Consider the following 17,651-nt stretch of genomic DNA (forward strand, 5'->3'; position numbering starts at 1 on the left):
CTAAGCGGTTTACAGAGTCAGCCTCTTGACCCCAACAATCTGGGTCCTCATTTTACCCACCTCGGGAGGAGGGAAGGCCGAGTCAACCTGGAGCCTGGTGAGATTCGAACTGCTGGCAGAGTTAGCTGGCAATACTGCATTCTAACCATTGTGCACGATGGAAGGAAGGAAGGTGGAAAGGAAGGAGGGAAGGAAGGAGGGAGGGAGGTTGAAAGGAAGGAAGGAGGGGAGGGAAAGAAGGAGGGAGGGAGGGAGGAAGGGAAGGAAGGAAGGAAGGAGGGAGGGAGGGAAGGAAGGAATATTCTTCTTTGCCTTGTTAGGCTTCCTGGCCCTTCCCACTCGAGCAGCTGATTATCAGGCCTCCCTACAATCAGCTGTTTTAGGCTGCAGGGATTGCCATTGCCTATTGCCGCCTCTGTGCATCCCATTTTTGTCCTCTGCATCCCATTTCCAGCCTCTGCGCGCCCCGTTTTCCACCCATTCTGGGCGGCAGGGATGTGGAGGCTGAAAATGGGGCACACGGAAGCCAAAAATGGGATGCGGAGGCTGGAAATAGGATGCTTGGAGGCGGCAATAGGCAATGGCAATCCCTGCAGCCTGAAACAGCTGATGGTTGGGAGGCCGATCCAACCAACAATCAGCTGCTTGTGCTAACCAGGCTGTGCTGAAGCTGAAACAGGCTGTTCACTGCTTGCTGCAAGGAGGCAAATTGCTGGGAGGCAGAAGGTGGGGGCTGGCGGATGGGCAGGGCTACATTTGCTGTGTAAGACATACCCAAATTTTCACCTTTTTTTAGGGGGGAAAAAGGTGCGTCTTATACTCCCAAAAATATGGGTAAGCTGATTTTCCTATTTGTCTTCCCTGAGAGGGAAAACTCCCCATCGGTGGGTCCAAATAAAGCTGCAAAAGTGGAGAAGGGGGAGTTTAATTCAAAACCAACCCGAAAACATAAAACCTTTGAGTAACTATAATAGGTAAAACAAACAACTCAGAACGGGGCCCCCTCTCTCCCTCTCTTTCTCCCCGTTCGTCCGTACCATTATCCACAAACGTGGGCAGACCGTTTTCACCCAAGAAACTCCCAATTCCAGTCCACTTTCGGAAAAAACGAGAAATAATCACCCTCTCTCTTCGCCCCTCCTTGATTTGCCCCCAAATCGGTGGCCGTTTATTTACAGAGAAGCAAACGCAGAACTTCAGCTCTTCTGAACAGACAGCAGAACGGAGGTGGAGAAGGAAAACTTTGTACAGATTAAGAGACCAGGAGAAGAAGAAGCGACGGCTGGGAGAGGGTAGGGAGTCTCCTGGAAGATGGCTGGGTGGGCTGGATCCAGTCTTTGCTCTACGGAGCGGGCCAGCTGACGGCGGCGTGGAAGGAAGGCGTGCCGAGCAAGGGGCGAAGGGATCTGGGTGGAAGCGGGAAGGGGTATTACGGTGTGCTATCAAAGTCAAACGGGCTTGAGATAAAGTGGCCCTTACCAAGCCCGGGAAAAGGAACTGAGCTTCCTTGAGCTTCTGTGCTGGGAACATTTTCCATCCTGCTTGGATCAAAGGCCGAGGTCTCCTTGTTGCCCGGGAAGAGATCCTGCTCAGAAGAGAACCATGAAGCTACTCCACTTTTGTCCAGATCAAAAGCTGAGGTCTCCTTGTTGCCTGGATGAAGACCACAGGAGCCACGGAGCTACCCCGCCCTCCTGCCTGCCGAAGGGAGGCTGACCTCAACTCGGCTGAGCCAGGAGGGTGGAGAATGGGAAAGGGGGAAGATGCTAAGGCATGGGGGTGGCCCAGCGGGCAGTCTGGCGTGGTCTGGAGAGGAGGGGGTCCTTCTTGGTTGCTGTCGCATCTTGGAGGTGTCCCCAGGAGCATTCCCCGTCCTTCGGAGGTCAGTAATCTTCCACCCAGCCGTTTTCGGATATGAAGGCGTCGATCACCTCTTTCATGGCCAAGTTGGGGATCAGCTGGTCCTGGGTCAGCGGGCTTCGAGTCACGGGGTCGAAGTGACCAACCCGCTGGGGCGGGGGGAGAAAAAAGGCGATCGTGAGGGGAAGGAAGGGATGCAGGAGCCAGAGGAAAAGGTCATTTTCAGGCCAGAGGTAACCTCAATAACCTCAGCATAATAGCAACCAGAATTGTACTTGCGCAGCAATGGGAAAACGATGAGATTCCGTCCGGCGAGAATGTAATTAAGAAAACATCAGAATGCGCAGAAATGGATAGATTAACACTCGCTATTAAGGATAAAGAAGAATGAATATTTTTTTATATGGGATGTATCTTATCAACGGCTAGACCCGTGATGGCAAACCTATGGCACGCGTGTCACAGGTGGCACACAGCGCCATATTTGCAGCATGGCAGCCCTCCGGCGCCCATGCGGGGGCTGGCCAGCTGATTTTCGGCCTTCCGGAGGGCTGGGGGAGGCCCTTTTCACCCTCCCAGGCTTCAGGAAAGCCCCTGGAACCTAGAGAGGGTGAAAAACAGACACAATGGGTCAATCGGGAATTTGTTTCCGAAATTCTGGTTGGCCCGTTGGGCCTGCTTTTCGCCCTATCCAAGGTCCTGAAGCTTTCCTGAAGCCTAGGAAAGGGGGAAGGAAAGTTTCCGGAGCCTGGGAAGGGTGAAAATTCCACCCCCACCGCTGTGCAGGGATTGCTCGTGCATGCGCAGGTGTGTGGGCACGCACCAGTGGTGGGTTTCAAATTTTTTTAGAACGTCTTCTGCAGGTGTGGCCTGCTTTGTGGGAGTGGCTTGCCGGCCATGTGACCGGGTGGGAGTGGCTTGACAGTCATGTGCCTGGGTGGGCATGGCCAACTTGTAAAATGTGGTGAAACTCACTTAACAACGCTCTTGCTTAGCAACCAAAATGTTGGCTCAGAAACCCTGGCATTTGAAGGACGCAAGTCTTAAAGCTGTCAAGTGACAAGACCCTTGCAATCCTAACCCTTTAGGAAAAAAAAAACCCAGGGGTGTTCAAACTTGACAGCTTTAAGACTTGTGGACTTCAACTCCCAGAATTCCTCCTCCAGTCATGTTGGCTCAGGAACTCTGGCATTGAAGTGTGCAAGTCTTAAAGCTGTCAAGTTACAAGACACTTGCACCCCTAACCCTTTAGGGAAAAAAAATCCCAGGGGTGTTCAAACTTGATAGCTTTAAGACTTGTGGACTTCAACTCCCAGAATTCCTCCTTTCACTCTTCATCTTGATGATGTGCGGACGGGCGGGGGGAGGGAGCTGGAACCGGTTCTAAATGGCACTGTAGATTTGTGGAACCTCTTCTATAGGAGAGGTTAAGAACTGGCAGGAACCCACCCCTGGTGTACACACACGTTTGGTACACCTTTAGAAAAAGGTTAGCCATCACGGGGCTAGACAACGGAAACAGGAGTCAGAAAGGAGGAGATATAAAAAGAGGAAATATTAATCTGGAGAGTTGTTAAGGAAGATACTATTATTGTTTTTACATTATTAGATTGCCAACATTATTGTGATGAATACTACAACAGTGGATTATGATTGTTTAAAAATAACTGTACCCAGATCACACGTTGTGCGATGGAAATTGAATGTTATATAAATAACATAAATAAAACATGGGAGGGAAAAAATAACCACAGCCAGGCCAGGCGGAGACCCAGCCAATATTCCATTGGAAGTTTAAAGACGATTAAAGACAACACATCATGCTGGTTGGGGAATTCCGAGAGTTGGAAGTCCACACATCTTAAAATGGCTACGATTGAGAATCCCTGTTCTAAGCCCAGGTAAGATCCATCAATGGGTGGAATTTCAATTTTCCATTGAGAAATGGAAAAAATATTTGGGGCACAGAAAGCCTCAAATCATTTGCATCACTCTCAGTCCACCCCCTGCAGCCTCCAGCCTCTTCCCTCGACCATCAAAAAAAGCTGTTTATCCTTAAGGACCTCATTATTTTATTTATGGTTTTATTTTATTTTGTTTTATTGTTTTTTTTTAAAAAATTACTTATTTTATTTGTTACTAGCTGGATACCCGTGCTACACAATGAAACCATGTGATTGGGCCAGCTATGCGCTGGCCACGCCCATATAAGGCAAGTGGCAGTTGGAACAGAGTTCCTTTCAGGTGGGAAGGGGGAGTAGAATGTCTAAACTCCCAGCCAACAGGCTGGATGAGTTACACACGCTGGCCACGCCTATATAAGGCAAGTGGCAGTTGGAACAGAGTTCCTTTCAGGTGGGAAGGGGGAGTAGAATGTCTAAACTCCCAGCCAACAGGCTGGATGAGTCTAACTCCTTAGCATCGACACATGTTAATATAATACTGTGTAAAAAATACTGATGATCTGATGGTCATTTCCTTTCTAAGCGAGCGCCTAGAAGCCAAGAGGAACATACGTGCCCAATTTCAACTTTGTAGGCTTTTATAGTTCTGGAGATTTTGTGATGAGTGAGTGGTATTTGGCTTTTATATAGAGAGATTTTATTTTATTGATTTATTATTTTTTTAATAAAAATTTATCAGCTGCCTATCTGGCTTCTTCACCCTTAAATAAAGCTAAGGAGGCCACAGAAACAAGATCCTGTGGTCAGAGATCCGTATTTATTCTGAATCAGGATTTGGCCCCGTGGCCAGCTCCAGATTTGGGATTCTCACGACCTTGTGGCTCATCCTGACATGATTCCATGACTTGGGATTCCTGTTCCCCTTCTAGGGCAGCCAACCCGCCTCCTTTACCTGCAGGTGCTCTTCGATGTCCTTCCGGTCGTAGGTGATGCCACTCGGCGTAATGCAAGGCTCCCGCATCAGTTCGAAACTGATCTTCCCACACAGGTAATCAGGGATGTCCCGTTTCTGGCCCAGAAGGAGAGAATATTACTCAGTATTTCTAACTCAGAATCAAGCTTCTAAATTGCAGGTTCATCCTTTTCATTTTCTAAGGATGGCTCAAGATAATATATAATAATACTGGATACTAGCTGATAACCCGTTGTTGCCCGGCATTTATTTATCCTAATCCATATAATTGTCCTCAAAAATAATCCCAGACCAAATATAATTTCTAATGTTGGATTTTCCCCCATACCAGAGGGAGCCCCCTTGTGGAGTACTGTGAAGCTGTTACCATGGCAACTCCACTGCACTGTACAGTAGAAGCCAACTGTACATTCGAAGGCACAACAGGCTGTATCTTAACAGAACACACACCCCGAGGGGTTTTAGGGGTGTCTTACAGTATTTGTTTCCACAGAGTAAGTCACCTGTGTACCAAGTTTGGTTGAAATTTCTCGAGGGCTTTCCAGAGTTATTGCTGGAACATACACACACACAGCCATTTAGATACATATCGATCGATCCATCCATCCATCCAAGATGGGTGGCAAAGTAAATTCAAATAAATTCAAGACGTAAATAAAACTCACCTTCCTCTTCTCATCCACCTGGGAGAAGAGCTCGTCCATGTCTGCTAGATATTTTTCCTGAAAGAGAAATTGGATCCTTTTTGTTGTCATGAACATTTTTTTAAAAAAAGAGAGAGTAGTCTTGGGTGGCTTTCGAAGAGGAGTGAACTGATTCCTGGAAGACTCTAGATCTCAAGCTTGGCAACTTGAAGATGTCTGGACTTTTAACTCCCAGAATTCTGGGAGTTGAAGTCCGGACATCTTCAATTTGCCAAGCTTGAGAAACACTGCTCTAGACTAACCCATGTTACCCTCTGGGCTGGGGGCCAAATATCCATTGTAGGGAGTGACCCCAACCCCTGCTTGCAAGCACCCAAATGTGTGCCTGTAGAGAGTCCTCCAGGTCATGGTTATCCCAAAGGTGCTTTTCTCAAGAGGCAACTGGACGTTCTGTTTTTTTCTTTAAATATGTTTCACTTCTCATCCAAGAAGCTTCTTCAGCTCTGACTGGACAATGGGGAATGTGAGGATTTATATTCCTTGCAGACAGCTGGTCATTTGCATCCTTTGAGAGAGTCATTGAGGCCACTTGGAGGTTTGTCTGTGTCCTCAGGGACACCTGAGTGGTGCAAATGGTTCCTGTAGTCTGCAATTTTTCCCCCTCTGGAAATCCATTCCAATTCCCACGCATTCCAAGTGTGTTTATTCGAAACTGCGTAGCTCAAAAGTCTGTAAATTCTCTGTTTTCCAGGTCACGCTTGTCCCAAAGGGGCCTTTTTTCAGGAGGCAACTGGACTTTCTTGGGTTATTTTTTTTTCTGAAGACGTTTCGCTTCTCCTCCAAGAAGCTTCTTCAGCTCTGACATATATCCTGAAGAAGCAGCCTTTTGGAAGAGAAGCAAAACATCTTCAAAAGAAACAACAACAACAACAAGAAAGTCCACTTGCCTCCTGAAAAGGCACCTTTGGGACCCAAATGGATTCCCACCTTGAAAAGCAGAATCTTTTGGCTATATAACAAGCACGGTTGAATGGGTTTTAAAAGATCAGATATCTTTGGAGAGCGAGGTCAGGAAGAATGTGCATGGCTTTGGAATGGGGGCACGATGTGGGGAGAGCATTAAATTATGGGGGTGTCACCGAGGCGAAAAAGATTCGCCATCACTGCTATAGACCATCTTAAGCCAACTAGTAGGAAAGCAATGCTGGTTTGTGGTGGTGGGAAAACAAGACACATTTTGAATGGACATGTTTTGTTTTTTTTAAAGGCATCTGCTTTGGCGAATTGCATCTAGCTCTGTTGGAAGAAGACGCAGCCAACTTGCAAACGTTGACACCTGTCCCCCTTGGGCCAATGCAACACAAATGACGCCCACTCAAGGACAGGGAACAGGGTCTGTCCACCCCACCGGGGGACCAGAGAAGAGGCCCCACAGCTTGGTTTGCTTCTGACCCTCATTCAATGCCACGGAGGGGAAGGACAAAGGCCAACGGAGGGATCCTCACGTGTTTGGCTTTGATGTTGGCCAACTGTGCCCGGCTTCGGTTTTCATCCATGTTCTCCTGCTCCTGTGCCCGTTGGCATTCGTCAAGTTCCCTGGAAGAGAGAGAAGCACAGTGTGGGGAGGGTGTGATGGGAGCAGATGTGTTTGTGACAGTTTCAGTGTCCCCCCCACCTACCTCTCCTTCTCCGCCATGATGAGCTTGGTGAGATAAGCATGCAACTCGTTCTCCTGGTTGATCCGCTTCTCCTCAATGTTATTCCAACGTTTTTTCTTGGCGATGCGCAGGGCGCTCGGAATGTCGTCCCCAAAGTTCAGCCGCTGCTCTTTGGCTAAATTGTGGGCTGAAAAATGCAAAAAAGAATGAACTGCATGCAACGTCAAGAACCGGAGCGGGAAAAACAAGTTCTCCGAAATCTAAATCTAATCATCACTGCCCACTCAGCCTGCTCTTCTCACGTTCGGCTCAAGTTTGCAACTCCAGCTTGACAAATGTCGCTCCTTTTCAGTTTAGTTTCTTCTCCCCAGTCTGTCATGTCCAAGTGGGGAACTACAGCTGCCATGTGGCCCAGCCAGCTTATGACTACCCAACCCATCTTGGGGCAGCAGAGTCGGAAAGATGTAACCCCATAAGCAGCAGCCATGTGAGCTAGACAGGTGTACAAAATCCAAAGCTCCAAATTTCACCCTTCTCGCAGAATCTATAGAATTATAGAGCTGGGAAGGGGCCCCAGAGGTCTTCTAGTCCAACCTCTGTGTCTCTTTCTCTCCGCCTACTCTTCTCCGAGGTTCTCTGAACCGTCTTCGGAAAAGGGTTTTCCGAAGCAAGCAACCAAGAATCCGGGTTCGAGAGAGGGGAATTCAGGAGAGCTTGGATTTTTGTTTTTTTAAATGAAAAGCAAAGTTGAGAATGTAGAGTCCATCAAACATGACTGAAATTTGAATTTGGAAAGTGAATATGCAAAGCGTTGTATGATTTAGTGGGCAAAGAACTTTGGATATAATGGAAGAATATGTGGATGAAAAGTTTAACATTTGTTCTAAATTACAATTTAGAAGAAAATGTTTCTAAGTATTGTCCAAATCACTCTTTCCCTCTTTCTCTCTCTCTCTGTATCTCTCTCTCTGTCTCTGTGTGTGTGTGTCTCTCTCTCTGTATCTCTCTCTCTCTGTGTCTCTCTCTCTCTCTCTCTCTCTTTCTCTCTCTCTGTGTGTCTCTCTGTATCTCTCTCTCTGTGTGTCTCTCTCTCTGTATCTCTCTCTCTCTTCTGTGTCTCTCTCTGTGTGTGTCTCTCTCTCTCTGTCTCTGTCTCTCTCTCTCTCTGTCTCTCTCTCTCTGTGTCTCTCTCTGTCTCTCTCTGTGTGTGTGTCTCTCTCTCTGTATCTCTCTCTCTGTGTGTGTCTCTCTCTCTGTATCTCTCTCTCCCTCTCTCTCTCTCTCTCTCTCTCTCTCTGTGTCTCTCTCTCTCTGTATCTCTCTCTCCCTCTCTCTCTCCCTCTCTCTCTCTCTCTGTCTCTCTCTCTCTCTGTGTGTCTCTCTCTCTGTGTCTCTCTCTCTCTGTATCTCTGTATGTCAACTACACTATGTTCTTTCTCCATGTCATATATGTGTCAGGCCTGGAAGCCATCTTTTGCATTGGGCCTTAAGGCCTACCCCATTTAATGCTGTGGGAAAATGGGAGGGGAGGTTATATGGAGTATGGGAAATATATATAGTCATAACAACATTCTTTTCTCCAAGTAAAGGACATCTTGCCGTAAAGCTGCGCTGGTGTGACTGGGAGGCATCTCCACTTGGGACGGTGCATGATTGGGCCATATGACGGACATGTGGGTGCTGGGCAGGAGCTTGGACTTTCTTTTGGGTGGGAAAAACCTGGAAGCTTTCAGATTTGGGTTTTCCCAGATGTGCCAATAGGACATCTCTAATAAAATGGAACTTTGAAGAACTTCAAGCCTCGGAGTCTTCTTTCATTGGGGGGTCTTACTTGGAACCCTGACAATATGTGTGGGTATAGGCATATTTTTGTATTTATTTATTTTGTCATGTTTATATAGTGTATATTGGAGGTGGTGAGAGCTGTATGCAACGAAATTTCATTTTAATGTATGCCGATCGGTGTACATTCAAAGCGACGATAAAGTTATTCTATTTTCGCACCTGGCCAAGTTTCCACTTAATATTTTTAATGAGAATGGCACTTTTGAGCAGCTGCACAAAACAGAGAAATGCGGACCGTCCCGGAGGGACAATACGAGGACAATACGAGCTAATCCCTCACCCATTCTTTTCGTCCGTGGGTTGCTGACTCGTTTCAAAGCATATTTCCAAATTAGCCAGAATCTGTTATCCATGTTGGCCCTAACACACCACTCTAATCAAAGTAAGTTCCCAGAATCTGGATCCTGCAGGAGTAATTGGCATACCCAAATAAGTAAAAAAAAAAATTCTGAATCCAAAACTAGACTCAGAGACCGTAGGGCAGTGTTCCCCAACCTTACCCATTTTAACATGGGTGGGCTTCAAATCCCAGAATACCCCAGGCAGCCTTCTCTAACTTCAGTTTCAACTCACTTTTTCTGATTTTTCTACCCTCACCCCCAAAAAAGATACTTTTTCATCATTACTGAATAGAATAACAGAGTTGGAAGGGACCTTGGAGGTCTTCTAGTCTAACCCCCTGCTTAGGTAGGAAATCCTACACCACTTCAGACAAATGGTTCTCCAACATCTTCTTAAAAACTTCCCATGTTGGAGCATTCACAACTTCTGGAGGCAAGCTGTTCCACTCATGAATTGTTCTCACTGTCAGGAAATTTCTCCTTAAGTTCTAGGTTGCTTCTCCCCTTGATTAGTTTCCACCCATTGATTCTTGTCCTGCCTTCAGGTGCTTTGGAGAATAGCTTGACTCCCTCTTCTTTGGGGCAGCCCCTGAGATATTGGAAGACTGCTATCATGTCTCCCCTAGTCCTTCTTTTCATCAGACTAGACATACCCAGTTCCTGCAACTGTTCTTCCTATGTTTTAACCTCCAGTCCCCTAATCATCTTTGTTGCTCTTCTCTGCACTCTTTCTAGAGTCTCCACATCTTTTTTACATCCTGGCAACCAAAACTGGATGCCGTTTTCCAAGTGTGGCTTTACCAAGGCGTATTTAGGAAAGCTGTTTCGGATCTTAATTTTGGTAGACTTGCGTCTCTTGATTTTACTGAACGTAATTAAAGGGTTGAAAGAATATAAAACATAAATATAACATATACTGTGATTAAAGGGGACGGGACTCTCTTTAATTGACTGCAATGTTTTAATTGGCTGTTATATCACGGTGTTATTGCTGTTTTACTATCTCCGGCTGCATCGAAGGAACGTTTCTTTCATCTTTATGTTACTTTTGGAGGGAAAAATCAGCTTCCAAAGGAATGGGATTGTTTCACAAACTCAGAGACCAGGAATGCGACCTTGTAGCTCACAGCAACCTCTGGCAAGTTTTATCAGCACATTCTCACACCAACCTCTGAATCCAGAGATGTAAATATTTCTTTTAGCTAAGGCCATTGTTCTCTGTGGCTAATAGAAGGCCAGGAAGTAATCTATTACGACTTACAAATATGTATTCAGGCACCACTTTCTGGTCCTTTCAGAAATGTATAAAGATGAGTGCATCCTTTTGTCTTTTAGGGTTGTGTCTACCATTATTTCTTGGGGGACGGTGGGGGGGACGGGACACCCCCTCCAGTGCACACTGCTAACAATAAATATAGTGAGCCTTGATTACGTGCTTTGAGTCCTGTGTTTTGATTCCACACTTTTTCAATTCCTTTCATCTTTTAATAATAAGAGATAATGAATGAATGCATAAATGAAGTCCTTCCTTCCTCTCTTAATTCCCCTTCTCATTCTCCTTCCTGGTAGTGCAGTGGTTAGAATGCAATATTTCTGCCAACTGCCAGCAGTTCAATCATGACCGGCTCAAGATTGACTCAGCCTTCCATCCTTTCGAGGTGGGTAAAATGAGGACCCAGATTGTTGGGGGACAATAGGCTGACTCCATAAACCCTTTAGAGAGGGCAGTAAATGGTATGGAAGTCTAAGGGCTGTTACTATTGCAGTTTTCCTTCCTTCCTTCCTTCCTTCCTTCCTTCCTTCCTTCCTTCCTTCCTACCTTCCTTCCTACCTTCCTTCCTTCCTTCCTTCTTTCCTTCCATGGTGCACAGTGCTTAAAGTGCAATACTGTAGGATCCTTCTACAGCCTGCTGGCTGTTTGCAATTTGGCAGTTCGAATCTCACCAGGCTCAAGGTGGACTCAGCCTTCCCTCCTTCCGAGGTGGGTAAAATGAGGACCCAGATTGTTGGGGGGCAAGAGGCTGACTCTGTAAACCGTTTAGAGGGCTGTAAAGCACTTTCAAGTGATATATAAATCTAAGGGCCCTTGCTATTGCTATTACAGTTCAGAGGCCAGGATTATAACATTTCCAGCTGAGTTTATGAATATACAGTTGACAATTTCTCAACGTTGGCGGCTTTAAGAGGTGTGGACTTCAACTCCCAGAATGCCCCAGCCAGCCACGGCTGGCTGGGGCATTCTGGGAGTTGAAGTCCACACCTCTTAAAGCTGCCAACGTTGAGACCCAGGATACCCAGAGCTCTGCCCCGCTCACCTCTTTGAAGGTTAGCAATGGCCTCGTCATAATTCTCCATCTCCAGCTGACATTGTCCCAGGAAGAAATGGGCCTTGACTGATTGGCCATCCAACTCCAGGGCATGCTTGCAGTCGGCCAAAGCTTTGTCATGTTGTTGCATTTTTAGGTAACATAAGGCGCGGTTGGTATAGTAGACGGCGACCAGAGGATTGCGGTTCTGCAAGGGGGAGGAAGCGTTAATGCTTATTATGCATCTCGACAACAACAACAAAGAAAGAATCGCTGAAACAAAGAATTGAAGCAGGATTATTCTTTCGGCTAAATGCAATTAAAAGTCACGCAGCTGCAGCCAGGGGAAAGGAGCTCACTCCGATCAAAACTGAGATTTTTCCAAAATATGCCTGGTTGAAAATAAAAGACACAAAAAAAGAATAGAACAACAGAGTTGGGAAGGGACCTTGGAGGTCTTCTAGTCCAACCCCCTGCTGAGGCAGGAAACCCTACATCACTTCAGACAAATGGTTATCCAACATCTTCTTAAAGACTTCCAGTGTTGGGGCATTCACAACTTCTGGAGGCAACTTCTGTTCCACTGATTAATTGTTCTAACTCTCAGGAAATTTCTCCTCAGTTCTAAGTTGCTTCTCTCCTTGATTAGTTTCCACCCATTGCTTCTTGTTCTACCCTCAGGTGCCTTGGAGAATAGTTTGACTCCCTCTTCTTTGTGGCAAACCCTGAGATATTGGAACACTGCTATCATGTCTCCCCTAGTCCTTCTCTTCACTAGACTAGCCAGGCCCAGTTCCTGCAACAGTTCTCCGTATGTGAAAATGTTCCTTAAGCAGTAGGCAGAGTGCTCCAAAGAGTTTATCGAACACACACACACACACACACACACACCATCTTTCACAATTAACTCTTAACTGTTAACAGGCCAGCTTTTTCCACGCTGTTGCTAAAGTCTCTCCATGTCTTAACTTTCTAGCCCGCCTGCCTAACTGCAAAAGGACTCTGGGCAGCCCTCCAGTGTTTAAAAGCAAGACGTAACACCACATTAGGTAAGTTGTAGAGCATAGTTGCCCTTGGGGAACAGATGAAATAAAAGGCACACATCCCCACGAGAGTTTGACAACCCCTGAAGAGGTTGCGATGTGGTCGGGCGTTGTCTCTCGGACGTTTCGTTTCACGCTCAAGTGGTCCTCGACTTACGACGACAGCGCAGGCCCAAATTTCTGTTTGGCCTCTTAAGCGAGACATCTGCTGATGAGTGAGTCCCGCCTCACCTTCCTTGCCACCGTGGTTGAGGGAATCACTGCGGTGGTTAAGCAAGTCACCCGGTTGTTAAGCAAATCGGGCTTCCCCATGGACTTTGCTAGTCTCAAGAGCGGATTGCGTGACCCCGGGACGCTGCAACGCGTCGTAAATACGAGTCGGTGGCCAAGGGTTTTGAATTTTGACGGCGGGGAATGCTGCGACGGTCGTAAGCGGGAAGAACGGCCGTAAGTCACTTTTTTCCCCCAGTGCCGCCGTTAACTTCAAACGGTCACTAAGCGAGGACCACCTGGCATGTCCTTTCCTTTAAGTTGCGAAGTAGTCTGGCGTCGCCTTGTGTTGGGGAAGCTTGGAGTCGAATTAAAATGAGAAATAAGGTAGCGTGGTCTTAAATCTGGAGGCTCTGGGGCCGCTTCCAGATCTAAACTTCGCCCGGTCCTATGAATTTCCTGGAAGATGCTCCAGCTGCAAAGTTTTCCATCCACCCCAGATGTGCCGGGAGGCGGGCAGGGTGCCTCCTCTTTGCAGGATGTAGCCAACTTTGCCTACGCAACTTTCTGCCTGGAGGACCCTGCATGCATGACTTTTGGAAGGTGCATAATTTGCCCTATAGAAAATGACTCACATCCCATCCACTGCCCGGATACCTCATCTTTCTTATTTGTCACAGGGCTGATACCACGCAAGCCTCCTCAACCAGGAGCCTGGAGGGGTGTTTGGATCCCCGTTTTCAATTCGACTTCGACTGAGTCACTTCCCCCTTCCCATGTACCCACCTCACAGGGCTGTTGTACAGGTCACAGGCCGGCAGGCTCTCGCATAACAGGCTAAACTACCAAGAGGTCTCCAAACTTCAACTCCCAGAATTCCTCAGCCAGTGGAATGAATGGCTGGCTGAGGAATTTAAAAAAACAACAACAGATTAACAGGGTTGGAAGAGACCTTAAAGGTCATCCAGTCCAACCCTGCCGCTCAAGCAGGAGACCCTACACCATTTCTGACAAATGGCAGCCTAATCTCTTCTTGAAAGTCTTAACTGATGAAGCTCCCAGAACTTCTGAAGGCAACTTCTGTTCCATGGATTGATTGTTCTCACTGTCAGAATATTCCTCCTTATTTCCAGGTTGAATCTCTCCTGGATCAGTTTCCATCCATTATTTCTCATCTGGCCTTCAGGTGCTTTGGAGAATAGCTTGATCCCCCTCCTCTCTGTGGCAGCCCCTCAAATATTGGAAGATGCTATCATGTCTCCCCTGGTCCTTCCCTAGACTAGCCATGCCCAGTTCCTGCAACCATTCATCGTATGTTTTAGCCTACAGTCCCCTGATCTTGTGGCCACCAACAATGTGTTGAATTCACCCAAGACACTTAATCTACTCTGTGTATAGATTATCCTTGAATTGCCATTTGTTTAGCAACTGTTCAAAACTTACCGAACAAAGAGACCCTTAGGATCGATCCTCGCACTTACAACCCGACGCAAGATCCCAACGGTCACACGATCAAAATTTGGGTCCTTGTGGCAGGAGTTTTTCATGATGGTTGCAGCATCCCAGAGTCCCATAATCACCATTTAATATTTATTAGGCCTGCGTTGTTTTGTTTGTTTGTTTGCTGGCTGATTGCATTGACATTGTTTCATTACATTTGCAAGCTTCCCAGCCGGCCTGTGACAAGCAAAGCCAACGGGGAAGCTGGATTGGCTTCACGACCGTGAGAAAAAAGGTTGCAAAATGAGGCCCCGGCTCACTTAACAACCCCCCCCCCCTTGCTAAGCTGTGAAAAACTGTGGTCGTAAATCAAGGACTCCCTGTATTACCTTACACTGACTACGGTAACCCATTTGGGGAAACCTTTAATCCCCGGCTATCCGTTCACACATATGAAGTCACCACGTCTCCTTACTAGGTCGCTCAGTCACAGAGCTTGTCGATCAGAAAGGTGGGCAGTTCGGCGGTTCGAATCCCTAGTACAGGTCGCTTCTGCGTGAGCAGAGGGTTGGACTAGATGACCTCCAAGGTCCCTTCCAACTCTGTTACTGTTTACTGTTTTAGGTGAGCATCAGGGATTAGTTTTGTCACAAGCCTGGCTCTGTATGTCATCCACGTTCGGACATAAAATTGTGCGTTGCACACCTCTCTGGGTCCACAATTTTTTGGGGGGGAAAAAAGGGGGAATAGGATATAAACAGTGGATCGGAGCTAGTTCCTTCCTTCCGGCTCTTTGCTCAGCTCAGACCCCAATTATTCCTGCTCCCAGAGGTCTGGAGCCTATTCACACACACTTTCTGTCACTCTAACACAGTGTTTTTCTCAACCGTGGGAACTTGAAGAGGGGTGGACTTCAACTCCCAGAGTTCCTCAGGCAGCAGAGCAACCGGCAAAGCTGTCTGGGGAACTCTGGGAGTTGAAGTCCACTCCTCTTAAAGTTCCCACGGTTGAAAAACACCGCTGCAGTCCCCTTCTCAAGCCCCCTGCCCACCCCAAACCCCTCACTCACCTTGATCAGCGTCAACCACTCCCAGCCCATTTGTCCTCGTCCCCCCAAAAAAGGGAGGTTCAAGATATGTCTTCCCGAGGTGAGGCCTTCCCTTGCCTTCCCCAATCCACATCTGCCCAGCTCTCTGTGCATGCTCAGGTGCCTTAGTTGCCAGGAGCCCGTCAGGTGACTAATTCACAGCATCCTCTCCCAGTTGCCACCTCATTTCTCCCCCTTGGGGCCAAAGTTGGCCTGCACTCTGCACGTGCTCAGAGGACCACTCTTCCTAGCCTTGGGAGTGGAAAGCTAACCTCATTACGCGTGGCCGTTCTGCCCGCACAGGTAGTCCTCGACTTACGACCACGACCGAGGCCAACATTTCCATTCCCAACAAGGCATTTGTTGAGTGGGTTTTGCCCCGCTTTATGAGCTCTCTTGCCAAAGTCGTTAAGCGAACCGCTGCAGTCGATTAAGTTAGTAAGTGAACCCGGCTTCCCCATTGACTTGGCTTGTCAGAAGGTGACACGGGCAGCTGTCATAACTACGAGTCAGTTGACTTCAAGTTGCCAAGGTTGAGAAACCCTGCTCTAAGGGCTCCCTGTACGGAAAGCGGCAATGCAGGCATGTTGCAGACCTCCAAAAGGAGGAGGAGGAGTGGCATTCTGTCCTCTTCTCCTTCCCACACACAAACCCACACACAAACCCACAAACACACAAAGCTTGGCACCCGATGCCCTTTGGCCCTGCTCGGAAGCCTGTCTTTTTCTAGGTGGGGTGGGGGGATGCCCTTTACTCTTTGCTTCCCAAATCACAGCCCAAACTCTCCATCAACAGCGCCCTCTGCCCATGCTCAGAGGCCCCCTTCCCCTCTGTAACTGACCCCCTTCATCCCTAGAAAAACACGGCCTGTCTGCGGTTTCTTCCTCTTCCTTCCCTGCAACACCGCCCGGGGTGAGCAAGCTATCTACCCCACTCTGCCCATGCTCAGAAGTACTCCTTCCTTCCCGAGGGGTGCCCCTTCCGGAGCTTCCGCACACACCCCTCCGCCAAGCCGAGACCCCCTCGCTCTTCCCCACTGTCTGCAGCTTCTTCTTCTTTCTCCTCCTGCCTCCCGCAACCCCACCCGTGGCCGACCTAGCTACCCCACTCTGCCCGTGCTCAGAGGCACTCTCTCCTCCCTACACACAAACACACAAGCCTGGCACCCGCACAGAAGGCGTCTTTTTTTCTGGCTGGGTGGGTGGGTGGGTTGGGTGCCCTTTGCTTCCCTCCAGGTATCACAGGCCAAACTCTCCCTCTCCGGCGCCCTCTGCCTATGCTCAGAGGCCCTCTTCCCCTACTCAACCCAACCCCCCCATCCTTCCTTCCTACCCTAACCAAACCCGTCCTGTCTGCAGCTTCTTCTTCCTCCTCCTCCCTCCCGCAACCCCAATCAGGGCCCACCGACGTACAGCACTCTTCCCATGCTCAGAGGCACTCTCTCCTCCCTACAAACAAACACACAAAGCCTGGCACCCGCACAGAAGGAGTCTTTTTTTCTGGCTGGGTGGGTGAGTAGGATGCCTTTGCTTCCCTCCCAGTATCACAGGCCAAACTCTCCCTCTCCAGCGCCCTCTGCCTATGCTCAGAGGCCCCCTTCCCCTCTGCAACTGCCCCCCCCCCCGCTCCTTTCCTACCCTAACAAAACCCGGCCTGTCTGCCGCTTCCCTTGCAATAACCCCACCCGGGGCCGATCTACCTGCGGCACTCTTCCCATGCTCAGAGGCACTCTCTCCTTCCTTCCCCACGCGGAGTTTCATCCCCATGCTCCGCCGCGCTCTGCCCACGCCCAGAGACCCCCTCGCCCCTTCCCCAACCGCCCCCCCGCCCCTCCTCCTCCGCCGACTCACGATGGCCCGTCCGTAGCAGGCGGCGGCCTCGGGGTACTTGCGGCCGACGAAGAGCCGGTTGCCCTGCTCCTTGTACTCCTGGGCGCTGCGGGTCTTCTCCGGGCTGCCGCCTCCGCCGCCTCCGCCGCCCGCCTCCCCTCTGCCGGGCAGCCCTGCGCCTCCTCCTCCGCCTCCGCCGCCCTCCTTCTTCTCCTTCTCCTTCTCCTCCTTCCCCTTCATGCCTCCCGCACCGCCGCCGAGGCCGCCCAGGCAGAAGCAGCCGCCGCTGCCGCCGCTCCCGGAGGAGCCCGGCGGGCACCGCTCGCCCCGGCCCCGACGCACCGCCACAGCCCGGCCCGGGCCCCGCTCGCCCGCCCGCCCGCCTCCCCGAGAGAGCAGCAGCAGCCCTGGCAGAGGCAGAGGAGGCAGGAGCGGCGGCAGCCCCGCAGCAGCCAGCCGGAGGAGGAGCCGGGAGGAACGGGCGGAGCGCTGCCGTGGCAAGGAGGAAGGG

General features: G+C 49.1%; 1 protein-coding gene across 1 annotated transcript; it reads right to left on the minus strand.

Moving 5' to 3' along the window:
* Window positions 1-1,130: 1,130 nt before the first annotated feature.
* STUB1 (STIP1 homology and U-box containing protein 1) lies at window positions 1,131-17,395 on the minus strand. The gene is made up of 7 exons (XM_081966112.1): window positions 17,162-17,395; window positions 11,541-11,739; window positions 7,061-7,226; window positions 6,887-6,977; window positions 5,403-5,459; window positions 4,717-4,833; window positions 1,131-2,009 (listed from the first exon to the last, which is right to left on the minus strand). The coding sequence occupies exons 1-7, from the start codon at window positions 17,378-17,380 to the stop codon at window positions 1,884-1,886; spliced, it is 975 nt and encodes a 324-aa protein (XP_081822238.1). The 5' UTR covers window positions 17,381-17,395; the 3' UTR covers window positions 1,131-1,883.
* Window positions 17,396-17,651: the final 256 nt, after the last annotated feature.

The sequence above is a fragment of the Natrix helvetica genome (genome assembly GCF_964273705.1).
Source record: "Natrix helvetica genome assembly, chromosome: 13".
Lineage (NCBI taxonomy): Eukaryota > Metazoa > Chordata > Lepidosauria > Squamata > Natricidae > Natrix > Natrix helvetica.